Source organism: Danio rerio, chromosome 11, assembly GCF_052040795.2.
Source record: "Danio rerio strain M-AB ecotype USA chromosome 11, GRCz13ab, whole genome shotgun sequence".
Classification (NCBI taxonomy): domain Eukaryota; kingdom Metazoa; phylum Chordata; class Actinopteri; order Cypriniformes; family Danionidae; genus Danio; species Danio rerio.
Window position 1 is genome coordinate 41,773,561 of NC_141031.1, and position 21,807 is coordinate 41,795,367.

At 36.6% G+C, this 21,807-nt stretch overlaps 1 protein-coding gene across 13 annotated transcripts in view; it reads left to right on the top strand.

Moving 5' to 3' along the window:
• epha8 (eph receptor A8) overlaps window positions 1–21,807 on the top strand; it is a 336,681-nt gene that overhangs the window by 292,456 nt on the left and 22,418 nt on the right. For 6 of the 13 annotated variants that reach the window (XM_087274200.1, XM_087274202.1, XM_087274199.1 and 3 more), the window contains 5 exons: window positions 10,855–11,010; window positions 12,388–12,849; window positions 16,434–16,558; window positions 19,603–19,765; window positions 21,642–21,738. In XM_087274200.1, coding sequence (XP_087130326.1) covers window positions 10,855–11,010; window positions 12,388–12,849; window positions 16,434–16,558; window positions 19,603–19,765; window positions 21,642–21,738 — 1,003 coding nt within the window. Of the gene's footprint in view, window positions 1–10,854; window positions 11,011–12,387; window positions 12,850–16,433; window positions 16,559–19,602; window positions 19,766–21,641; window positions 21,760–21,807 lie in introns of all 13 variants that reach the window. The other 7 variants (XM_087274193.1, XM_087274194.1, XM_087274195.1 and 4 more) reach the window with 2 other exon arrangements.

Here is a 21,807-nt window from a genome sequence, read left to right on the forward strand (position 1 = left end):
GTCGTCTTCTTATCCGTGCCTGTTTGTTTATTTCTTTCTTTATTTTTTGCGCCTCTGGTTGTTGGATCTGGAGGCTGGTTCCCCTGTGGATTGAGGGCCGGTCTGCATTAGGTGTTATCGTGGTTTTGTGGCTCCAGGATCTGGACGGTGTCAGTCATGCTCCGGCTGTGGGGTTTTCTTGCCTGGGGATGAGTGGATGATTGGTCGCCTCCAAATGTCACTAACCTTGATTAATGTCACCGCTAAAAGTGCTGCATTGGGAGAGGGAAAAAATGGGAGAAGTTTTGCTGTATGATTTCAGAGAATACAGTATGAGAATCAGAATTCGCAGCTTTATTCACCAAGTGTGTGAAAAAAACGCAAGGAATTTATTTGTGGTTTACAGCAACCCAGGATACACACATACAGTTTAAGTCAGATTTAATAGCTATCCTGTATATTTTTTCCTGTCAATTTCTGCTTAAAGATGAGATTTTTTTCAACACATCATGTTTTAATAACCCAACTGATTTTCTTGAGTTATAACTGATCTTTGCCCTGATCAAAGTACATACTATTTCATTGGATGTTTTTAAAGATACTTGTTTTCAGCTTAAAGTGACTTTTAAAACTCAGTCAACTGACTTGGTTAATTAGGTTATCTAGGCAAGTTAGGGTAATTATACAATTCATAATTATAATAATTAATTAATCAAACAGCGGTTTGCTCTGTATGCTGGAATTCAAACTCGCAGCACACAGGGTGCACTCACACAATGCTATCTGAAGCATGCCTAGGCGTGTTACCTGGTTCGTTTGACAAGTGTGAGTGCTCCAAATCAGGCCCAGGCTTGATTCAGTTGGTCGGCCCTGGCGTTGTTGGAAGAAGTGTGCAAGAGCGCGATTTATACTTCTATAACAATGTACTAATGTAGTTATGCTTATTTGTTAATACTGTTATTTAGCAATATTTGCATTTCAGATTCCATTCATCAAGGGTTCTTTATTCAAAAATGTATAATGTCAGAAGATGTTTTTTTTTAAACGCTCTCTTTAGTAATCCTGTAAAAAAAATGTAGCACTTTCCACATACATTTGAAGCATGAAAATTTGAATAACACAGTATATGATTTTTTTAAAGTTATCAGCTTTTTATTTAAACAAAAATAACAAAACAAACAAATAAAAATATGTGAAAACAAAATTTCACATATTCAAGTTAACTTTAAACAGAATGTAACAAATGTTTAAAATGCAAAATGTAAGGTTGCCAGATCACCGTGGCGTGTTTAGCATCTCTTTGTTCTTATCAGTATCAAAGTAGTGTGTTCACACTGAAAACTCCAATGCTGTTCACACCAGATGTAGATAAATTGTGCTATTCGCAGGTAAATAGACGCATGAAGATTTTGAGCTTACTCGCTTTATTCTCGCCTCAAATCTGCCGTATTCAAGCTGCAAATTCACTTTACAATAGATGTGGATTTGTGTCATTAGCAGGGTTTCTGTCTCCCGGGTGAATCTAGCTTAGTTGCTAAATGGCTAACATGGATTTTATTGAGAGAATAGCTGTGTTTATGTGCTTTAGGAATGCTGAAAATCAGCGTTGATTCGTTTGGAGTCGTGCCTGAGTCCACTAGATCCTTTCAGAGCTGCACCCAGCTCTGTGAGCTCATAAACTCCTTCAGCAACTTAACCTGGATGATGGAAGCGTTCAGCAGTGCTTCTGACTGAGTCGAGCCCATTTGTATTGTGCCGCAGGATGTCTATTCACGTCTTTGCATTGACTCGAGCTTGATGCTTCAGCCGTATCTTGGGTGAATGCAGAATAAAAATAGTAAGTGCACATTAATAACCCCATAATGATGCACCAGTAAAATGAAGTGTGTTATGGTGAACACTTCACGCACTCAATGACCGCAGTTTTGCTCATGTAGCGGAAGGGGTGGATCGTTCGTGCACTCATGTTGGATTACTTCATTTATTTTGGACTGTAAATTTTGTCAGAGTCTATTAAAAATACAACTCCCCTCTGGACGTCAGCTGCACCTTCAGCAAACCTCTTAATACCTGCAGCACGAGGACTTTTTATTTTATTTTATGAGTGTCAAAATTTGTGGATCTGTTTGTTTCACTGCATTCAAAAACGACAAAAAAAAAAAAAAAGATTTAACTAAAGCAATGTCCACTGTGCTAAGAAGCGAGAGCGCTTCTCTTCTGTTAAACTGAGCAGTCGCATCATCAATGATGTAAGCGTAAGCCTTATTTCCAACCCTCTCTATCAAAAGCAGATTTGCCAGGCCTCAAAATGCTTATAAAATCACCAATGCTTTGAATTGCTTTAGTCATGTGACCTGGGTATTCCGGAGCAGTGTTTCAAAACATCTGCGGTTCAGGATCTCGACACCATGCCGAAATGTTAGTTTCAAGAGTTCACACTTAGCTGATGATTGATAATAAAGCTTTTTTGGCATGCTGTCGCAAGAGAGAGCCCTGAGCTTATGAGATCCTCAAACCCCGGGCTCCCTCCCGTTTGCAGGGTGAGAGGGGAGTTTGAGCTCAGGTAGATCTTATTGAACTCCCCCTAGCTTATTTATAGCTAAATGACAGATATGGATGACTGAGGAGAGGTGTACTTGCTAAGAGCTTGGCTATATGGTATCAATTTTGGGTGTCCGATTTACTTAGGTTGCGTGTTTTTGGACTGTGGGAGGAAACCGGGGAACCTGGGGAAAACACATGTGAACACGAGGAGAACAAGCAAAACTCCGCATAGAAATGTCGTCTGGTTTAGTAGGGACTTTAACTAGGGACATTCTTGCTGTGAGGCAACAGTGCTAATCACTGGGCTGCCGTGTCGCCCATCTGAAAAGGAGGGGGGGGGTAGGGGGGGGGGTTCTTCAAGACGAAAAAATTGAGATAAGAAAACTTATTTATAGTGAGTTGGGAATTATCTGATTGGAGAATCAATTATGAGCTGATGCGGGAACAGCTGAGAACAATCATAAGCACGTGATCCTCTCGAAATTTGTTTATAAATAAACTTCACTCAGTGTCAGCCTTCCCATTTGAATATTTTTAATATTAGGCCCAACGCTAACACGAGTATTTTTAAAGCCACACATTTTTTTCTATGCATTTCCGCTGTTTGTCCACACGAAAACGAACCAAAACTCTGGGTAGAGTGTGGTCGTATGAACACTACAACTGGAGTTTTTTGGGGGCTTTTTCGAACAACCATTTTTTATTTTAAACATTGTCATTCAAATTGACAAAGGTTCGGATAATGCCAAAATTAAATGAAAAAATGTTATAGGAAATACTGTGAACAATGTCTTGCTCTGTTAAATATCATTCGGGAAATTTTTATTAAAGGGAAAAAAATTTACAGAAGCACTAATCATTTTGACTTCAACTGTATGACATGGCTTTAGAGACTGAATGGGAGCATCTCCTGGGTTTTTATATCTCTCAAGGGAAGCAACCATGACAGTAAAAGTACGGCTCCTCTTGCATGTTCAGAAGCATCCAGCACTGTATTTTACACTCTACTGTCCAAATCTAGAGCAGGACAGTGATGCGGGTGAGTTAGCGGGACACGTCTGGCCCTTCAGTGGCGAGCGGGCTTTTTCAAGCACGTGTGTTTGGAGAAGCTGTGATCGAGTGGCCCATTTTCAGCTATGATTTCACTGACACAATCGTTCATCACTCAGACAATCCTCCTCGCTCATTAGCAGCTGTTGTTCGGCTCCCACTAGAGTTTCTGAGTGTTTCCGTGTGTGTATTTCAGGGCACGCGTCATGAGGCTCTTAAAGAAACGGCTTGGCCAAATAAAAATTCTGCCATTGTTGTGTTTTTAGTCACCCTCACCTGGCTGATTTTTCATTTATTTATTTATTTTATTTAGTTTGATATTTTTGCAATTTTAAGAATTCCAACATCTATTAATAATAATTATCATTAAATTATTATTATTATTACCATTATCTTTATTAATATAATAATAATAATAATAATAATAATAATAATGAATAATAATAATAATAATAATAATAATGTGTTTTTGTAATACTTTGGTCAAAAATTTAAATGGCTAAAATATGGTAAAGGTTTAACATATATTAATATTCTAGCAAGTTTTCTGACATTGTATTTTTAATTATTAATGTTAGAAATTAATATTATATGCAAAGTATAACAATATATAAATGTATACATAAAACTATTTGAAATATTAATATTACGAAATAAAACTACTACTACTACTACTAATAATAATAATAATTGTAATAATGGTAATGATAAAAATAATGGTAATAATAATAATAATAATAATAATTGTAATAATGGTAATATAATAATAATATTAATTGTAATAATAATAATAATAATTGTAATATTGGTAATAATAATAATGATAATAATAATAATAATAATAATAATATGGTAATAATAATAATAATAATAATAAAAATAATAATAAAAAGTAACTCCAATCTTGTATCAGGATTTACAAATTTTTTTATTCAGTATTTGTTTTGCTCTCTCCCTCTTATGCAGGTGGACGCGCGTACATGTGCAAATGGCAGATGAAGAACAGAGATGTGCATTACAAATCTGCATATGCTGACAAACAGTTTGAGCTACTTATCAGAATTATGGGAGTTGTCGGCCCGACAATATTTAATTGGATGAACATATTTTGGTCCTATGCCTTACCCAGAAAAGTTAGTCGTGACAGCATGTTTTTAGGTCATTGTAACTTATTAAACTAAGCTAACCATGTTTTAACTTAATTACACAAGTTAAACAAAAGTTACACAAGCTGTTTTAAGTCAGTTTAGCACAATATACAGTAAGTTCAACGCACTTAAAGTTAATTTGACTCAGCTTTAAAAAATTTAAGTCAACCACGATTTTTTTAAAGTGCATTAATATGCTTTTAGGCTTACTAATCTTAGAAAAAAAATCCAATACAGTGGTTAGCACTGTCGCCTCACAGCAAGAAGGTCGCTGGTTCGAGTCTCTGGGCCAGTTGGCATTCCTGTGTGGAGTTTGCATGTTCTTCCTGTGTTAGTGTGGGTCTCCTCTGGGTGCTCCGGTTTCCTCCACAGTCCAAACACATGCGCTATAGGTGAATTTAATAAACTAAATTAGTGTTTGAGTGTGTGAATGAGTGTGTATGAGTCTTTCCCAGTGATGGGTTAAAGCTGGAAGGGCATCTGTTGTGTAAAACAAACCCTGGAATAGTTGGTGGATCATTCCACTGTGGCGACCTCTGAAATAGAGACTAAGCCGAATTTAAATGAATGAATTGATCGATTGTATCATAATTTTATGTTCATTTCTCTGACATACACTAGACTTTTTTTCCCTCGCTTTCCATGAAAAAAGCCACCCATTCATAATAATACCGACACAGTAAATCACCTCGTTCTCCTGCAAGACCTTGCATAGTCTGGACCTGAAAAAACTTGTGTGGTTTTTCCTCTCAGCCACATTTATTTAACCATCTCCGCAAAGAGTAACACAAAATCAAGGTCAGCATACAATGGCTGTAAATATTCATTAAAATTCATTGTAATGCAAATGTGGCTGCGAGGAGAGCGGTTCTCTGACAGCTGCTGACAAACCAAACCGTGTGCAGCAAAAAAAAAAAAAAAAAAAACTCCTCACCGCAGGCCTTAATGTAGTGTATGTAAACACCACCAGAGTCTCTATCTGCTTCTTTAACTCTTATCAGCTCCGAGAAGAGAGTCTTAAAAGCCAGATTTCAGCCCGAACGCTAAAAAAGGTCAGCAAAGTTCATCGTGATTGGCTGCGTCTGTATGTTGCGCTTCTGATTGTGTTGCCAGAGGAAGCACTGTCGAAAACTTCAAAGCGTCCCGACGTCACTGTATTCAAGCTCAATGTTTATCGTGACCTGCTTTTCAACTCAGGAGCTTTTCAAAAAAACATCAAGGGAGGGAAGGATTAATCGGATCAAGCCGAAAGAGAAAACAGACAAGGATAAATACTGCAAGAAGGAATACTCTTTTTTTTTTTTTTTTGGACTCCCTAGGGTTTCTGTCGGCGCAGATAAAGAACTTGTTATCGCTCTATGTTAATTTTCTATTCTTTTTTCCCCCTTCAGTTTTGTTGTCGTTACTTGAGCGCTCTTCTTCAAACTCTGAATCGCTGTAGTTGAGTGTCACATCGCCGCACTGCTTGTTTACAACTTGTTGTGTTTCAATTCGTTCAAGTAAGATTCAGAAATATATTAAGGCCTTACAAATAAGATTTGTGTATCTCTGATTGCGAATAAAATTTCCGTTTATTTGGATTAACATAATCGAACTCATAAACTTTGTGATTTGATATTTGCTAACTAGAGTTAAGTAATAATGTCAATTGTAATAATGTTTCTTATTTAAAAAAAAAAAACATCAACTAATCAGCAGGCACTGGGTTTACTTACTTTAAGTAAAGTCAACTAATAGCTTTAAAAGTGGCTTTATTGTGGTCAGTGGTGTCAAATGCGGCACCAAGATCGAGTAAAACTAAGGCCTCGTTTACACTAATGCGTTTTTGTTTGAAAACGCATAAGTTTTGCTACAGTTACACCATCCGTCCACACTACCCCGGAGTTTTCGAGCGCCAAAAAAGGAGCGTTTTGAAAACGATGGAGAGGCCGTTTTCATTCTAAAACACTGCTGCTCCATCTCAGTGTGGATGGGGAAAAACTGAGACATCTAAAAACGGAGGCGGAGCTGCTGAGATTCGCTACCTGATTGGGGCTTTTGTGTCATTTCGTATCCTTCCCTGAATCTCCCCCTTAGATATATACATTAGATGTCGCCTACCCTGTTGTTGTCTATTGGAAGGAATGCGTCAATAGAGCCGCCATTTTGGAACAGGGTAGCGTTCCATTGAAATGAATGCGGGACCAAGGTACAGTGGAGGACTGTGGACATCCAAAGCCAGAGATATACACATATACACATATATCTATGATCGGGAGTTTTCCTGGATGTTATTATGCAATGAAATTTTTTTTTTTTTCTACATCACTTTTCTACATTGATGGATCAGTGATCGCACGGGCATTCCTGACAAAAAGCTTGTGTTTGTGTGTGTGAAAATGTACTATCCACCCTCCCTGTTAAATTTGATATAATCATGTCCTGAAACACACCTCCTCTCCTGCTTTCACTTCTCATACTGACGGAGGGAGCGATTCGTTTGTGAATGAATCTCCATTATGAACGGCTCGTTCACTAGCCGACAATAATACAAGCTTCTGGCAGCGCAGCATCTCGTTGTCATATTTCTTTTGAATTGTTTGCTGACTTTATTTTAAAAAACTAGCATAAGCCGAGTATTTAGTGTGAGTTGGAGCTACTTTGCCTTACGGTGAATGCAGTAAGTGACTGTATTATCATCAATAACGTTACCTGATTAGCACAAAAGTTCATAACATACAAAAATGTAAAAAAACTAAACCTTGCCTATGTAATGTTCTGCCTTTGTGCTTTGTTTTCTTTGTTTGCTCATTACTACACAAGTAGTCATGCACTAAAGTCCTGCATCTTCACGTAATAACACTCTTGACTAGTGCGGTTGAATGACATTTTTCCTGGGAGCACTGTACCAATATGGCGGCGCTATCGACGCATGCTCAGGGTCCCTATGCGATATCTAGTGTATATATCTATGATTCGCCCCTATGGTTTTAACGCTAACGGAAGACAGCAGACCAGCCTTCACTGTAAACAACCATAGATATATACATTAGAGGTCGCCTACCCTGTTGTTTTCTATTGGAAGGAGTGCGTCAATAGAGCCGCCATTTTAGTACAGGGTAGCGCTCTTTTGAAATGAATGCAGGACCAAGCTGTAGTGGAGTACTGTGGCTATCCAAAGCCAGAGAATTACACATATATACATATAACTATGATCAGGAGTTTTCCCGGAGGTCAGAATGCTAAATTTATTTTTATAAATTACGAAAATTGTAGTTTTACATCACTTTTCTACATTGATGGATAAGTGATCGCACTGGCATTCATGACAAAAAGTTTGTGTTTGTGTGTGTGGAAATGTACTATCCACCCTCCTTGTTAGATTTGATCTAATTGGTGTCCTGAAACACAGCTCCTCTCCTGCTTTCACGTCTCATACTGACGAAGGGAGCGTTTCGTTTGTGAATGAATCTCTGTTATGAGACTCAACAAGTTTACAAGTTTTTAGCAGCCTATGTAATGGAGATTACATAGACCTATGTAATGTTCTGCCTCTGTGCTTTGTTTTCTTTGTTTGCTCGTTACTACACCCGTATACAGCGCTAACGTCCAGCATTTTCACGTGGTAACACTGTCTTGGCTAGTGCGGTTGAATGACACTGGTCCTGGGAGCACTGTACAAATATGGCGGCGCTATAACGCATGCTCAGGGTCCCTATGTGATATCTAGTATATATATCTATGGTAAACAACAACATGGACACAGAAATGGGAGCATTGTTTGCACCATTGTCTGTTTTAGGGGCCATTGTGCAACCTGTGTTTGTTGACTAGCGATAACCAAAAGCCGAGCGAGACACATGCTTCCTGTTTATACTTGAACGTGCATTCCCAGAGTGTGCGAATAGTCACATGGTATACGTTTTTGGTGGCATAGTGTGGACGGAGATATGTTCAGAAACGCTAGGTCAGGGGTGTCCAAACTTTTTGGGCCGAGGGCCAGATGCAAAAAAACAAACGTTGTCGCGGGCCAAATTTTACATACATTACACAGACACGTGTGTATATATATATTTATATATATATATATATATATATATATATATATATATATATATATATATATATATATATATATATATATATATATATATATATATATATAAATACAGTTGAAGTCAGAATTGTTAGCCCCCCTAAATTATTAGCCCCCGTTTATTTTTTCCCCAATTTCTGTTTAACAGAGAGAAGATTTTTTTCCACACATTTCTAAACATATTAGTTTTAGTAACTTATTTCTAATAACTGATTTATTTTATCTTTGCCATGATGACAGTAAATAATATTTGACTAGATATTTTTAAGACACTTCAATACAGCTTAAAGTGACATTTAAAGGCTTAACTAGGTTAATCAAGTTAACTAGTTAAGTTAAGGTATTTATGCAAGTTATTTTATAACAATGGTTTGTTCTGAAGACTAAAAGGGCTAATAATTTTGACCTTAAAATGGTTCATAAAAAAATTTAAACCGCTTTTTATTCAAGCCGAAATAAAACAAAAGTCTTTCTCCAAAAGAAAAAATATTATCAGACATACGGTAAAAATGTCCTTGCTCTGTTAAACATCATTTGGGAAATATTTAAAAAAGAAGAAATAAATCAAAGAGGGGCTAATAATTCAGACTTCAACTGTGTATAGATAGATAGATAGATAGATAGATAGATAGATAGATAGATAGATAGATAGATAGATAGATAGATAGATAGATAGATAGATAGATAGATAGATAGATAGATAGATAGATAGATAGATAGATAGATAGATTAGTGTGGAGCTAGTGTGGACTCGGATCATTTTTGATCTAAAACGCCGTTTTAAAACTAAAATGCACTAGTGTAAACGGGGCCTAATAGTGAGTTGCACCCTTGGTCAGCAGCTAGGAGTAAATCGTTGGTTATTTTCTCTAATACAGTTTTTGTACTGTGATGAGGCCTGAAACCTGATTGGAACACTTCAAAAACGTTATTCAACAAAAATGAGCGTAGTTGGGCAGAAACACTTTTTTTTTAGTTTTTTAGACATAAAATACTTTGGGATATCGCCCAGCCCTAGGTTTATTCACTTTTTGAAGTTAAATAATTGCTTTAAAAGCAATGGGTTTACTCACTCGTTTAAGTTAAGTCAACTAATCCCTTTAAAAACAACAGGTTTACTCATTTTTTTAATTAGGAAAGTCAACCAATGGCTTTAAAGCATAGATTTACTCACTTTTGTAAATAAAGTCAACTAATTGCTTGTGTGTACTGTATACAGTTGAAGTCAGAATTATTTGCCCCTCTGTATAATTTTTTCCTCAATTTCTGTTTAGCTGAGAAAAGATTTTTCCAACACATTTCTAAACATAATAGTTTTAATAACTCATTTCTAATAACGGATTTATTTTATCTTTGCCATGATGACAGTGAATAATATATTACTAGATATTTTTCAAGACACTTCTATACAGCTTAAAGTGACTTTTAAAGGCTTAACTATGGTAACTAGGTTAACTAGACAGGTTAGGGTAATTAGACAAGTTATTGTATAACGATGGTTTGTTCTGTAGACTATCGGGAAAAAATTAGGTTAAAGGGGCTAATAATATTGTCCCTAAAATGGTTTTTAAAAAATTAAAAACTGCTTTTATTCTAGCCGAAATAAAACAAATAAGACTTTCTCCAGAAGAAAAAATATTATCAGACATACTGTGAGAATGTTCTTGCTCTGTTAAACATCTTTAAAAAAGGAAAAAATTAAAAGGGGGGCTAATAATTCAGCATTCAACTGTATATGGATTTTTTAAATCTCTGTTTATCGCTCCACAATTCTCAAAAATAATAATAAAATATACATAATCAGGTTAAATATGCATAAAATATATCCCTCAGAACATATACGGATAACATTGTTGGGTCCATGCAAGTCCTGCTGAAGTGGAGTTTTCTGGCTCAGTGCAGATGAAAAATAAACCTCATGTTCAACCCAAGCTTAAAAAATATGTTTTAAAAAATCTAAATAAGAAATTGTCTGCAGTATTTGCCTTTGAATGAACTTCTGAGATGCTGTAAGAGTTGGTGGATTGTGTTAAGTGTAATTGTTTGTTTGTTTGTTAGCGTGTGAGGTGGGTTTCTACAAGCCTGTGGCAGGAGATCAGCAGTGTGGAAAATGTCCTCTGCACAGTCACTCTGAGACCCGAGCAGCTCTGTCCTGTCCCTGTGATGCCAACTTCTATCGCTCATCAACAGATCCACCTTCTTCTCCCTGCACAAGTGAGTATTTTTATTTTTTTATTTATTCTATTTTATTTTATTTATATTTTAATTGTTTTCTTTTTAATGTAATTTATATTATTTATTAATTATTATTATTTATATTTATTTAAACTTTTTATTTTTTTTAATTTTATTTTTTTAATGCTTTACTTTTTATTTTATTTTATCTTTACTCTTTTACTTTATTTTATTTTTATTTTATCTTTACTTTTTTATTGTTGTATTTATTTTATTTTATCTTTCGCTTTATCTTATTTATTTTTCTTATCTTTACTCTTTTACTTTATTTAATTTTTTATTTATTTATTTTATCTTTACTCTTACTTTATTTAATATTTATTTATTTATTTATTTATTTATATAACTTTATTTATTTATTTTATCTTAACTTTTTTTACTTAATCTAGTTTATTTATTTATTTTTATTTTTATTTAATTTTTAATTTTTAATTTTTACATTTTTATTTATTTTATTATTTATTTATTTTTATTTTATCTTTACTCTTACTTTATCTTACTTTATTTATTTATATAATTTATTTATTCATTTTATCTTTACTTTTTACTTTATTTTAATTAATTAATATATTTTTATTTTTTATTTTATTTTACGCCACTTTTTTCTTTTTCTTTTAGATTTTTAATTTTTTTCTATTTTCTATTTTTTTATTTATTGTGTTTTATTTTATTTATTTTATTTTATATTTACTTTTTATTTTACATTTTATTTAAATTTAGTACATTTATTTTACTTAAAATATTTTTTATTTTACTTTACTTTACTTTACTTTACTTTACTTTACTTTACTTTACTTTACTTTACTTTACTTTACTTTATTTTATTTTATTCACTATGCCAGCTTTGTCATTCATCTATCCCTGCAGTATTAACCATGCGCTCTATTCATTGAACAATTTAAATTATATTTAATTTTAATTTTAAATGCAATTTCAATTATTAAAGCAATTTAATGCTATAAATAGTAATTTTAATTATTTTTTACCAAGTATTCATTTATTCATAAGTATCTCTAAATACATTTTGGTATTAATTTAATTCTATTTTATTTAATTGTAGTTTTACTTTTTTATTTAAATTTTAAAAAAAATTTCTTTTTTTTTTTTTTCTTATTCTTAAGTGTCTCCAAATACAGTTTGGGACCAAAACTTCTGTTTTATTATTCATATTCTTTTTGTAACTTTTAATGAGTGCTGAAATCGCATGTCAAGATTACTTGTTGCACCAGGCTTGTGTGGTTACTGAAGTGCAAATTCAATCATTCTGTTTTGATCAGCTTGCCTGATAACCACCAATTCCCCCAGCCTCCCCAATTAACCTATAATTAAGAAGTGTCTGCCTTCACTTTCCCACAGGACCTCCATCAGCCCCAGTGAACATCATTTCATCAGTGAACGGGACGTCGGTCAGTCTGGAGTGGGTTTCCCCTCTGGACACCGGAGGCCGCAGTGATGTGATCTATGACGTCCTCTGCCAGAAGTGTGATAAAGATGGGTTACAGTGCGAGGACTGTCGGGTGGGTGTGGGTGGAGGTAATGGGGTGGTTAATAGTAATGTTAATGGAGCTTCAGGAGACACCAGTGGAGCTGCTGGCGGGACAGTGGGAGCCTTGAATGGGCTTGTAGTGGCCAGGTCAGGAGCTGCTCCGGTGCGCTTCATCCCACAGCGAACAGGACTTACGGAACCATGGGTGACTGTGCTGAATCTCGCCGCTCATGCTAACTATACCTTCCGAATTATGGCGCTAAACGGAGTCACGCATCTGAGCAACGAGCAGCCGCAGTCTGTGATGGTCAATATCACCACTAACCAGGCAGGTAGGAGAAACTGAGAAACTCTGAATGCATGCAATAATCACATATTTGTTCGAAAAACGCTTGACGCTTAATATGCTTATTACAAGCGGCCGCCATTTTAAGAACCAAAGCGAGGCTGCGGTGGGAAGAAACCCGGAAGTATAGGACCAGCACTGTAAACATTGCAGTAACATGCTGTGGACTACAAACCTCCAGCTGTTGCCGAGAATTCAAAATGCAAAAATGGTGTAAACATCACTTTAATATAATTCAGTAAGTTTAATTTAAACAATTAAAAGCAATTTAGCTTCAAACAACATCACAATCTGTGAGCAATAAAACACTGCAATCCTCTGTGCAACACACCCTCGTTTTGTCTGTAATAGTGTTGTCCCGGTACTGAAGTTTAAAAACGTCCATTTCCCGCATTCAACATTCAAGTGCCGCTGAACACGTTCATAAACAGCACTGATTTACTATAGTTTTCACCAGTGCACATCAGTTTACCGCTCTTCACCCAGTACAAACGCAGATACACGGACACTGGAGCGCGAAGCAACCGTGAAGATCAGTCAACTCATCAAGCAGATCGCTCGTGTGTGTTTGTACTCGGTAAAAAGCAGAGGTTGAACTGATGACCTTCTCGGCCAATCACAGTCATTTCTGTTGAGCACGTAAACACAATGGCAAATCAGCGCTGTTTTAAGAAAGCCATCAACAGTGTCTTAAATGTTAGCGGGAAATTGATGGTTTTTCTTTTAATTCAGTATCGTGACGAGTCTAATATAGTGAAAAAGTCAGTTCATTTACTCGAGTTTAATTAATGGCATCTAAAATAGAAGTTGTAGCATTACCAGTAATTTGCCGAATGCTGCGCTGTGTGAGCGCAAAAGGAAGATTGCAGAGAAGAGCGTGTTCACATCTAGAACGCGCTCACGTGAGACGTCTACAATCGGAACATTCAGACGAATTTACATTCACGCTGTTTATGAAAATAAAAGCCTTTCAATTTTTTTCCAGACACATTAAGCTGCTGGATGTTAGTCAGATAACGTTTCTATAATCCTTCTTAATGAAACTGTGGACAAAAACATTGATAAAATGCTTATGATCAACCGCTGTTTGTTTACCTTCAAGCTCTGCTGTAGTTGCTTGACACATGTGCCATGTAGCAGCGTGAGCGCCAGCAAACACACATATTATGTACCATCAACAAAAGGCAGACCCCTTCCATGTTTACAAAAGTCATTTATAGTTAATGATGTCGGAATTTATCGGTATTTTGGAATGGATGTGTGAACATCAGAAAAAATCCGTGCCTGTATGAACAGCGCTTTATTTAATTTAAACTTTATTTTTATTTAAACTTTTCCGGATATTAACCATTCACTGTGTGAAAGGAGCTATCGACTACAGGTTTTCAGCATTGTTCTAAATATCTTCTTTTGTGTTTAACCGTGAAAAGCAACTCAGTGACACGTACATAATGAGTAAATGAACCTTTCAATTTAGTGTGAACTATAATAATAATAATAATAATAATAATACATTTTATTTAAAGGCGCCTTTCTGGCAACTCAAGGACACCGTACAATAAAACAAGAGCAATAAAACAATAAGAAAATTAATACAAAAAATATAAACTCAGCAATAGTACAGATAAAATGAATTAGTTAAGTATTAAAAGCCATCTTCAAGAGTTTACACTTGGCTGATGATTGATTATAAAAGCTTGTTAGGCATGCTGTCCCGGGAGAGAGCCCTGAGCTCATGAGATCCTCGAGCCCAGGGTTCCCTCCCGTTGCTAGGCGGAAGGGGAGTTTGAGCTTTGGTAGATCTCGAGAACTCCCCTGCCGTAGTAAACGATGAACATTAAGTGATTGCTCTAGGAGATAACTACATATTAGACGCATGTCTAAGGTGCCGATTTGGATTAGTCAACTTAATTTGCATGTTTTTGGATGGTGGGAGGAAACCGGGGAACCCGGGGGAAACCCAAGTGAGCAGGGGGAGAAAGTGCAAACTCCACACAGAAATGTCTGCTGGTTTGGTAAAGCCTGGAACCAGAGACATTCTTGCTGTGAGGCAACAGTACTATGCACTGGGCCACCGTGTCACCCATCTAGGAAGAAGGAGGAGTAGGGGTGGAACGAAGATAGCAGTGGAATGAGACCCAGGGTATTTATAGTAGTTTAGAGGTCATCTGATTGGAGCATAGTGAATTGGATAATGCGGATCCAGCCGCTAACAATCATAAGCACGTGATCCTCTCGAAATTAGTTTATACATAAACCTCACTTAATTAAGGAACAGACAAGTAAAGGGAAGAAGAAGATTGCACGGAGAAGGAACAGAAATGTGGATGAGGCAAGAAAAATATGTAGGGGTGAGATTGTGGATGGCTTATGTTAACAGGGAAATTTTAAAATCAATTCGAAAATGAACAGGTAACTAATGAATCTGCTGCAGGACAGGGGTGATGTGATGTAGAGATCTGCGCGGGACTAAATTTTGAATCCCGCCCGCACCCGCCAGGTTTTAGCCGGAACCCGACCGCTCCCGCTTATATTAAGCACTTGATGTCCTGCTGCCCGACCCGCCCCGTTTTCTATCCGCCGCGCCCGATCCCGCTAAAGAGCGGGGGGAGAACAAAAACGAAAATCACCCAGTTACACAGTCCAGACAGCCTATAACAAGCTGTCTGTATAAACACACACACGCACAGCACCAAGCACATACACACACAGACAAAGCTTTCTCTCTCATTCGCGCGCGCGCGCCCTCTAACACACACTCATAAGCACCAAGCACAAACACAGGCAAAGCTCTATCTCTCATTCCCGCGCGCACACACACACATCTCTCATTCGCGCGTGCGAATACATACACACACACACTGCAACAAACAAGCTAAACACAGCATAGCGCTATTTCATTTACACACATACATACGCGTGCTCACTCGGGAGTCGGGAGCGATATTGCTAGACAGCCCGCTCCCGTCCCAAATTAAACCCGTTACCGACCGCTCCCGTGATTTATTCGAAAATTTATACCCGCGCCGCGGGAATGCAGACCTCTAATGTGATGAGAAGAAGGGGTTCTGGTGATGATACGGGTAGCGTTCTGGACCAACTGAAGCTTACGGAGGGATTTATGAGTGAGACCAAAGAGAAGGGAGTTGCAGTAATCTAAACGAGATGTGACAAGGCTATGAACGAGAACAGCAGTGGCGTGAGGGTGTAAGGGAAGGGCGGAGGCGGTTAATGTTACGTAGGTGGAAGTAAGCAGACCGGGTGATGTTATTGATGTGAGAATCAAAAGGTGGGGTGCTAGCAAGGATGACACCCAGACTCTTAACCTGTTTGGAGGGATAAATGGAACAGTCATCAATAAAAAAGATGTCAGTTTTGGAGAGTGTTGAGTTAACTATCCCTTTAAACAGCTAATAAGTATACAAGTTTGGTTTTAATCAGACAGACAATCTAAATATTGTATTATCTAGAATTTCCATCAGCAATAATACAATGCATTTCATTATTTCATTGATGCAATCTTATGCTTTCACAAAATGCTTTCTTACACTCATCCTCTTGTCTCCTCAGCTCCATCTGAAGTGATGGCCGTCCGGCAGGAAAACGCCAGTCAGAACAGCGTCACTCTTTTCTGGCATGAACCAGCGCAGCCTAACGGAGTCATATTAGAGTATGACATCAAATATTACGAAAAGGTAATTCCTACATCAGCACCGATAAATTCCCAATCCTGCAGGAGTGATATTCGTTCATTAGCTGCGAAGGCCTCATCAACCATAGAAATGGCTCAATGGTCGAGCCCCAGCGTAATGAAGGGTCACATTTTATAGACCGGCCCGGAGTCAAATATCCCATTTTAAACACTCAGTTTATTGGCAGCCGAGGCTAATTGAAAGGAAATGACCGACCAATAGTGCTCTCAGACTGATTTGCTGAGATTATTTAAAGTGACATTGAAGACAAACACACAGCGAGCCCTGCCAAACACTGGAGGGAAGTTAATTGTCGCGTGAGCCAGGAGCTTTGCTGCCTAATGGCGCAAAAGAGATCTCAGCTGTGACAGAGAATTAGTCTGCAGTGCCTAGTCAACAATGCTGCAATGTAAATATGATTTACGCACAATCCCTGTTTGCCGAGCTGCTGCCGTGTGTTGATTTCCTGGTGATTGGTGCTTAGCAAAGAGCAGGCAGTGGTTTTTTTGACGGATATACAGCACTGGCGGTCTCCTTAGAGGACTAGGGAGCATCAAAAGTGTATTTGCAAAGTAAAATGCTTCATAAGGGACAGTTCATGGACACAGTGGGATAAAGTGAGGAATGCTATAAGATTAGCGCTCTCTTTTTTCAAGGTGGGAATTATACATTGACAATCAGTGGGTGGTTAGGGATGGATTTATTGATTTGGGGGCCCTAAGCAAATCCAGCCAAGGGGCCCAACAGTCCTGAAATGTACCTTCTTTACTTTCATTTATTTTCTATTTAATTAAACTGATGTTTTTTTCTCTTATTTTCTGTGTTTTGTCTTAATTTTCCTTGAATTCACAACTAAAAATAATACATAAACTATTTAGTTTTTAAAACTAAATCTTTACCTGATTTGACAGCTGGACTGCGCCATGATTAGGGGTCATTTGGGGGTAACAAGATGCAGTAATTAACATTAAACTTTAATTTGTTAGACCCTCACCACACAAAATGAAAACAGTTTTTTATTTATACAGAGCATCAGGAAAGTATTCATAGCGCTTCACTTTTTCCACATTGTTATATGTTACAGCCTTATTCCGAAATGCATTAAATTCATTTATTTCCTCAACATTCTACACACAATACCCCATAATGACAATGTGAAAAAAGAGTTTTTGAAATTGTTGCAAATTTACTAAAAATAAAAAAGCTGAAAAATCAGATGTACATCAGTATTCACAGCCTTTGCTCAATACTTTGTTGATGCAGCTTTGGCAGCGATTACAGCCTCAAGTCTTTTTGAATATGTTGCCACAAGCTCGGCACACCTGTCTTTGGGATTTTTTGCTCATTCCTCTTTGCAGTACCTCTCAAGCTCTATCAGGTTGGATGGGAAGTAACAGTGTACAGCCATTTTCAGATCTCTCCAGAGATGTTCAATAGGATTTAGGTCTGGGCTCTGGCTGGGCGACTCATTGACATTCACCGAGTTCTGTGTTCCGTCTGGCCACTACCATACAGGTCTGATTGGTGGATTGCTGCACATGGATTGTCCTTCTATAAGGTTCTTCTCTTTCCTCAGAAGAACACTGGAGCTCTGACAGAGTGGCCATCGGGTTATTGATCACCTCCCTGACTAAGGCCCTTCTCCCCTGATCACTCAGCTTAAATGGCCGGCCAGCTCTAGGAAGAGTCCTGGTGGTTCCAAACATCTTCCTTTTACGGATGATGGAGGCCACTGTGCTCATTGAAACGTTTAGAGCTGCAGAAATTTATCTCTAACCTTCCCCAGCCTTGTGCCTCAAGACAATCCTGTCTTGGAGGTCTACAGACAATTCCTTTGTCTTCATGCTTGGTTTGTGCTTTGACATGTACTGTCAACCCAGGGACCTTATATAGACAGGTGTATGCCTTTTCAAATCATGTCCAATCAACTGAATTTATGATAGGTGAACTCCAATGAAGCTGCTGAAACATCTTAAGAATCATCAGTGGAAACAGAATGTACCTGAGCTCAATTTAGAGCTTCACGCCAAAGGCTTTTTTCCGCACATCACTCTCTTGTTTGTTAGTTTCTGACAGGATCGGATGTCAGAAGTAATTCAATAATCATGTGCACATTATTATCATGAGCTCAAGAAGTTCTTTGATTAAAATATAGAGAGCGCTAGCACGAAAGCGAAACCTCTCACGCTTTAGACGGCCTTGTTAAAAAAACTACAGGGCACAGGGCGGATTCTGCTCCTCTTCTTGGCTTTGTGGCTGTTCATTAAGATGACGACAAGGTTTGTTTAAGCTCAGGTCGACTATGGCTCGTTATTATATGTATATTTTATAATAGTGTAATGTCTCAGCTGTGTTTTTAAAAATGGTGCTTCCTTTGTTTTTGTTCTGGCTTGATGAACGAGCGAGTGACGTATCGCTGTAAACCAATAGCATTCAGTTGCACTTCTGGCTCAGCCTTTTGGTACCCTTTTGTTGTGCTAGGTACCCAAAAAGTGATGTGGTACGGTTTGCTTTTAGGTACCTTTTGACGGTGGAAACGGCCATAAAAGCGAACCAAACCGAAACCTTAACCTACCTTACCACTCAGTGAAAACGGGCATCCGCTTACCTCGTCAATTGGTTAAATATGGCTCTTGTTGAGATGGGGGAGGGGGTTGTGTTTGTTTGTTTGTTTGTTTTTTTTTTTTTAACAATTTAACAAAAATATATTTTTTTAAAAGATGCTGCAAAAACAGTGTCAAGGTAAATGTGTCTGTCTCTGTGTGTGTGTGTGTGTGTGTGTGTGTGTGTGTGTGTGTGTGTGTGTGTGTGTGTGTGTGTGTGTGTGTGTGTGTGTGTGTGCTCTGAACTTTGTAGCATTTGTGTGTGACTTATCGTTGTAGAAAATGCTGAACTGAGTATGAAATGCACATATTCTGGAGGCTTTAATAAATAATCTGATGGGTATTTTGAGCTGAAACTCTACAGACACATTCTGAAGACTCTTAAAAACAATAGGAGCCCTTTAAATGATGAATTTACTTGAATGTAAGCTCTTATTTCTACAGGACAATGAGCAGCAAAGTTATGCTACACTGAAGTCAAAGAACACCAGTGCTAAAGTGTCCGGTTTGAAGCCTGGAACGAGTTATATCTTCCAGATTCGGGCCAGAACCTCGGCCGGCTGTGGACGCTTCAGTCAGTCAGTGGAGATACAGACGGGCAAAGCACGTGAGTGGTTCAGTATTACTTTGCACACTTAAAAAAAACAATAGATTTCCTTTTTTTTAGTTTAGTTTAGTTTTTTTTTAGGTAAGTGGTTGCATATTTTATTGCTGTCTATTTTTTTCAATGCAGGAATGATATTTATACTTTTGTTTGTATTTATTTGTTTTTTCTAAATGTTTAACAATGCTTAAAATGTATTTATTATTTTTATTTTAATAATTTTATTCTTTTAATTTGTTTATGTATGTGTGTGAAAGGCATGTAAACAATAAAAATATTTTTAATATTGTACATTTTGCTAAAGTTAAGAATGAACATTTAGTATGTCTTATTTTGTTTTTTATTTATTTATATGTCTATTTTTTACATATGTATATTTAAGATTATATTTGATTTTATATATATTTTCATTGTATTAAAAGATTGATATAAACATGTATATACATTTATAACATTTATATAAATATATTGTCATGTAATATGTATTTTGCATGACATATTTTAGGAGGCCTGAGTATAAAATTTTAATAAAAAATAATTTAGTGTAGATATTAGGCATGGGCTGGTATAAGATTCTGACGGTATGATTATCTTAAATAAGTATATCATGGTTTCACAGTATCATGTTATTGTGATTACTGATCTAAAATATGTTCTTTTTAAATGTCTGGGTAAAAAACTACTTCTTCCACTGTGAAAAAAAAAAAGATTTTTCCACCCTAGAAATAATCTATATATACATACAGTTGAAGTCAGAATTATTTGCCCCCAATTGATTTTTTTTTTTTTCATTTGTAATATTTCTCAAATAATTTTTAACAGAACAAGGAATTTTTCACAGTATGTCTGATAATACTTTTTCTTCTGGAGAAAGTCTTATTTGTTTTATTTTGGATAAGGAAAAAAAAGCAGTTTTAAATTTATTATGAACCATTTTAGGGTCAAATTATCAGCCCTCTTAAGTTTTTTTGTTTTTGTTTTTTTTTTTGTTATACAATAACTTGCCTTATTACCTTAACCTACCTAGGTCATCTAATTAACCTAGGTAAGCCGTTAAATGTCATTTTAAACTGTACAGAAGTGTCTTGAAAAATATCTAGTAAAATATTATTTATTGTCATCTTAAGATAGCATAAAATAAATCAGGGATTAGAAATCCGTTATTAAAACTATTATGTTTATAAATGTGTTGAAAAAAATCTTCTCTCCGTTAAACAGAAATTGGAGAAAAAAAATAAACAGGGGGACTAATAATTCAGAGGTGCTAATAATTCTGACTTCAACTGTATATTTATATTTTAAGAAACATTTCAAATATGTCACTAACATGTCAGGCTAAATAATTCAATAAATCATTGTTGACTTCTGCTGTCTTCATTAGATTCAAAAACAGTTTTGTCCCCAAATAAACTTACTAAAATAGTCTTAACACACAAAAAAAACAAACAAACAAAACAAAAAAAGACTTGCATATATCGTAAGAATGATATAACAGAAAATCTGTGCAGTTTTAAAACCTTGACTATTCCAAACCGTGGTAAACCTTGAAACCGATTATCGTCCCATGTCGAATAGATATAAAGAACATATCTCATTAATCTCAAAGTATTAAAAAACTATATGCAAGTTGTCTGAGTTGCTTAAATAAGTACTATATTGGGTTTCCAAATGTTTTTCAAACTCATTGAAGGCACAAAAAGTGATCCAAAAATAAATCCCCTTTTTCCACCATACGCTGCTGTATTTTGTGTTTATGTGTTTGAATTGTACACAAACACACACGTTCTGGTCGAGCGTCTCCTGCTGTGAGAAAAGCGGTGATGATTCAGTGTTTAATGACGCGTTGGTGTTGATATTTGGTTTCGTGTTTCTCCGCCAGCTCCCCTGCGAAATACCAACGTGACGATTATCTGGATCTGCATGGCTTCGGTAACAGGACTGGTGACATTTCTGGCCGTTGTCATCTGCAGAAAACGGCAAGAGGAGTACTTTGAATTGTCTGCATTCATTTTCCCCTGCTTTATTCTGTAACACTTTCTATTGCA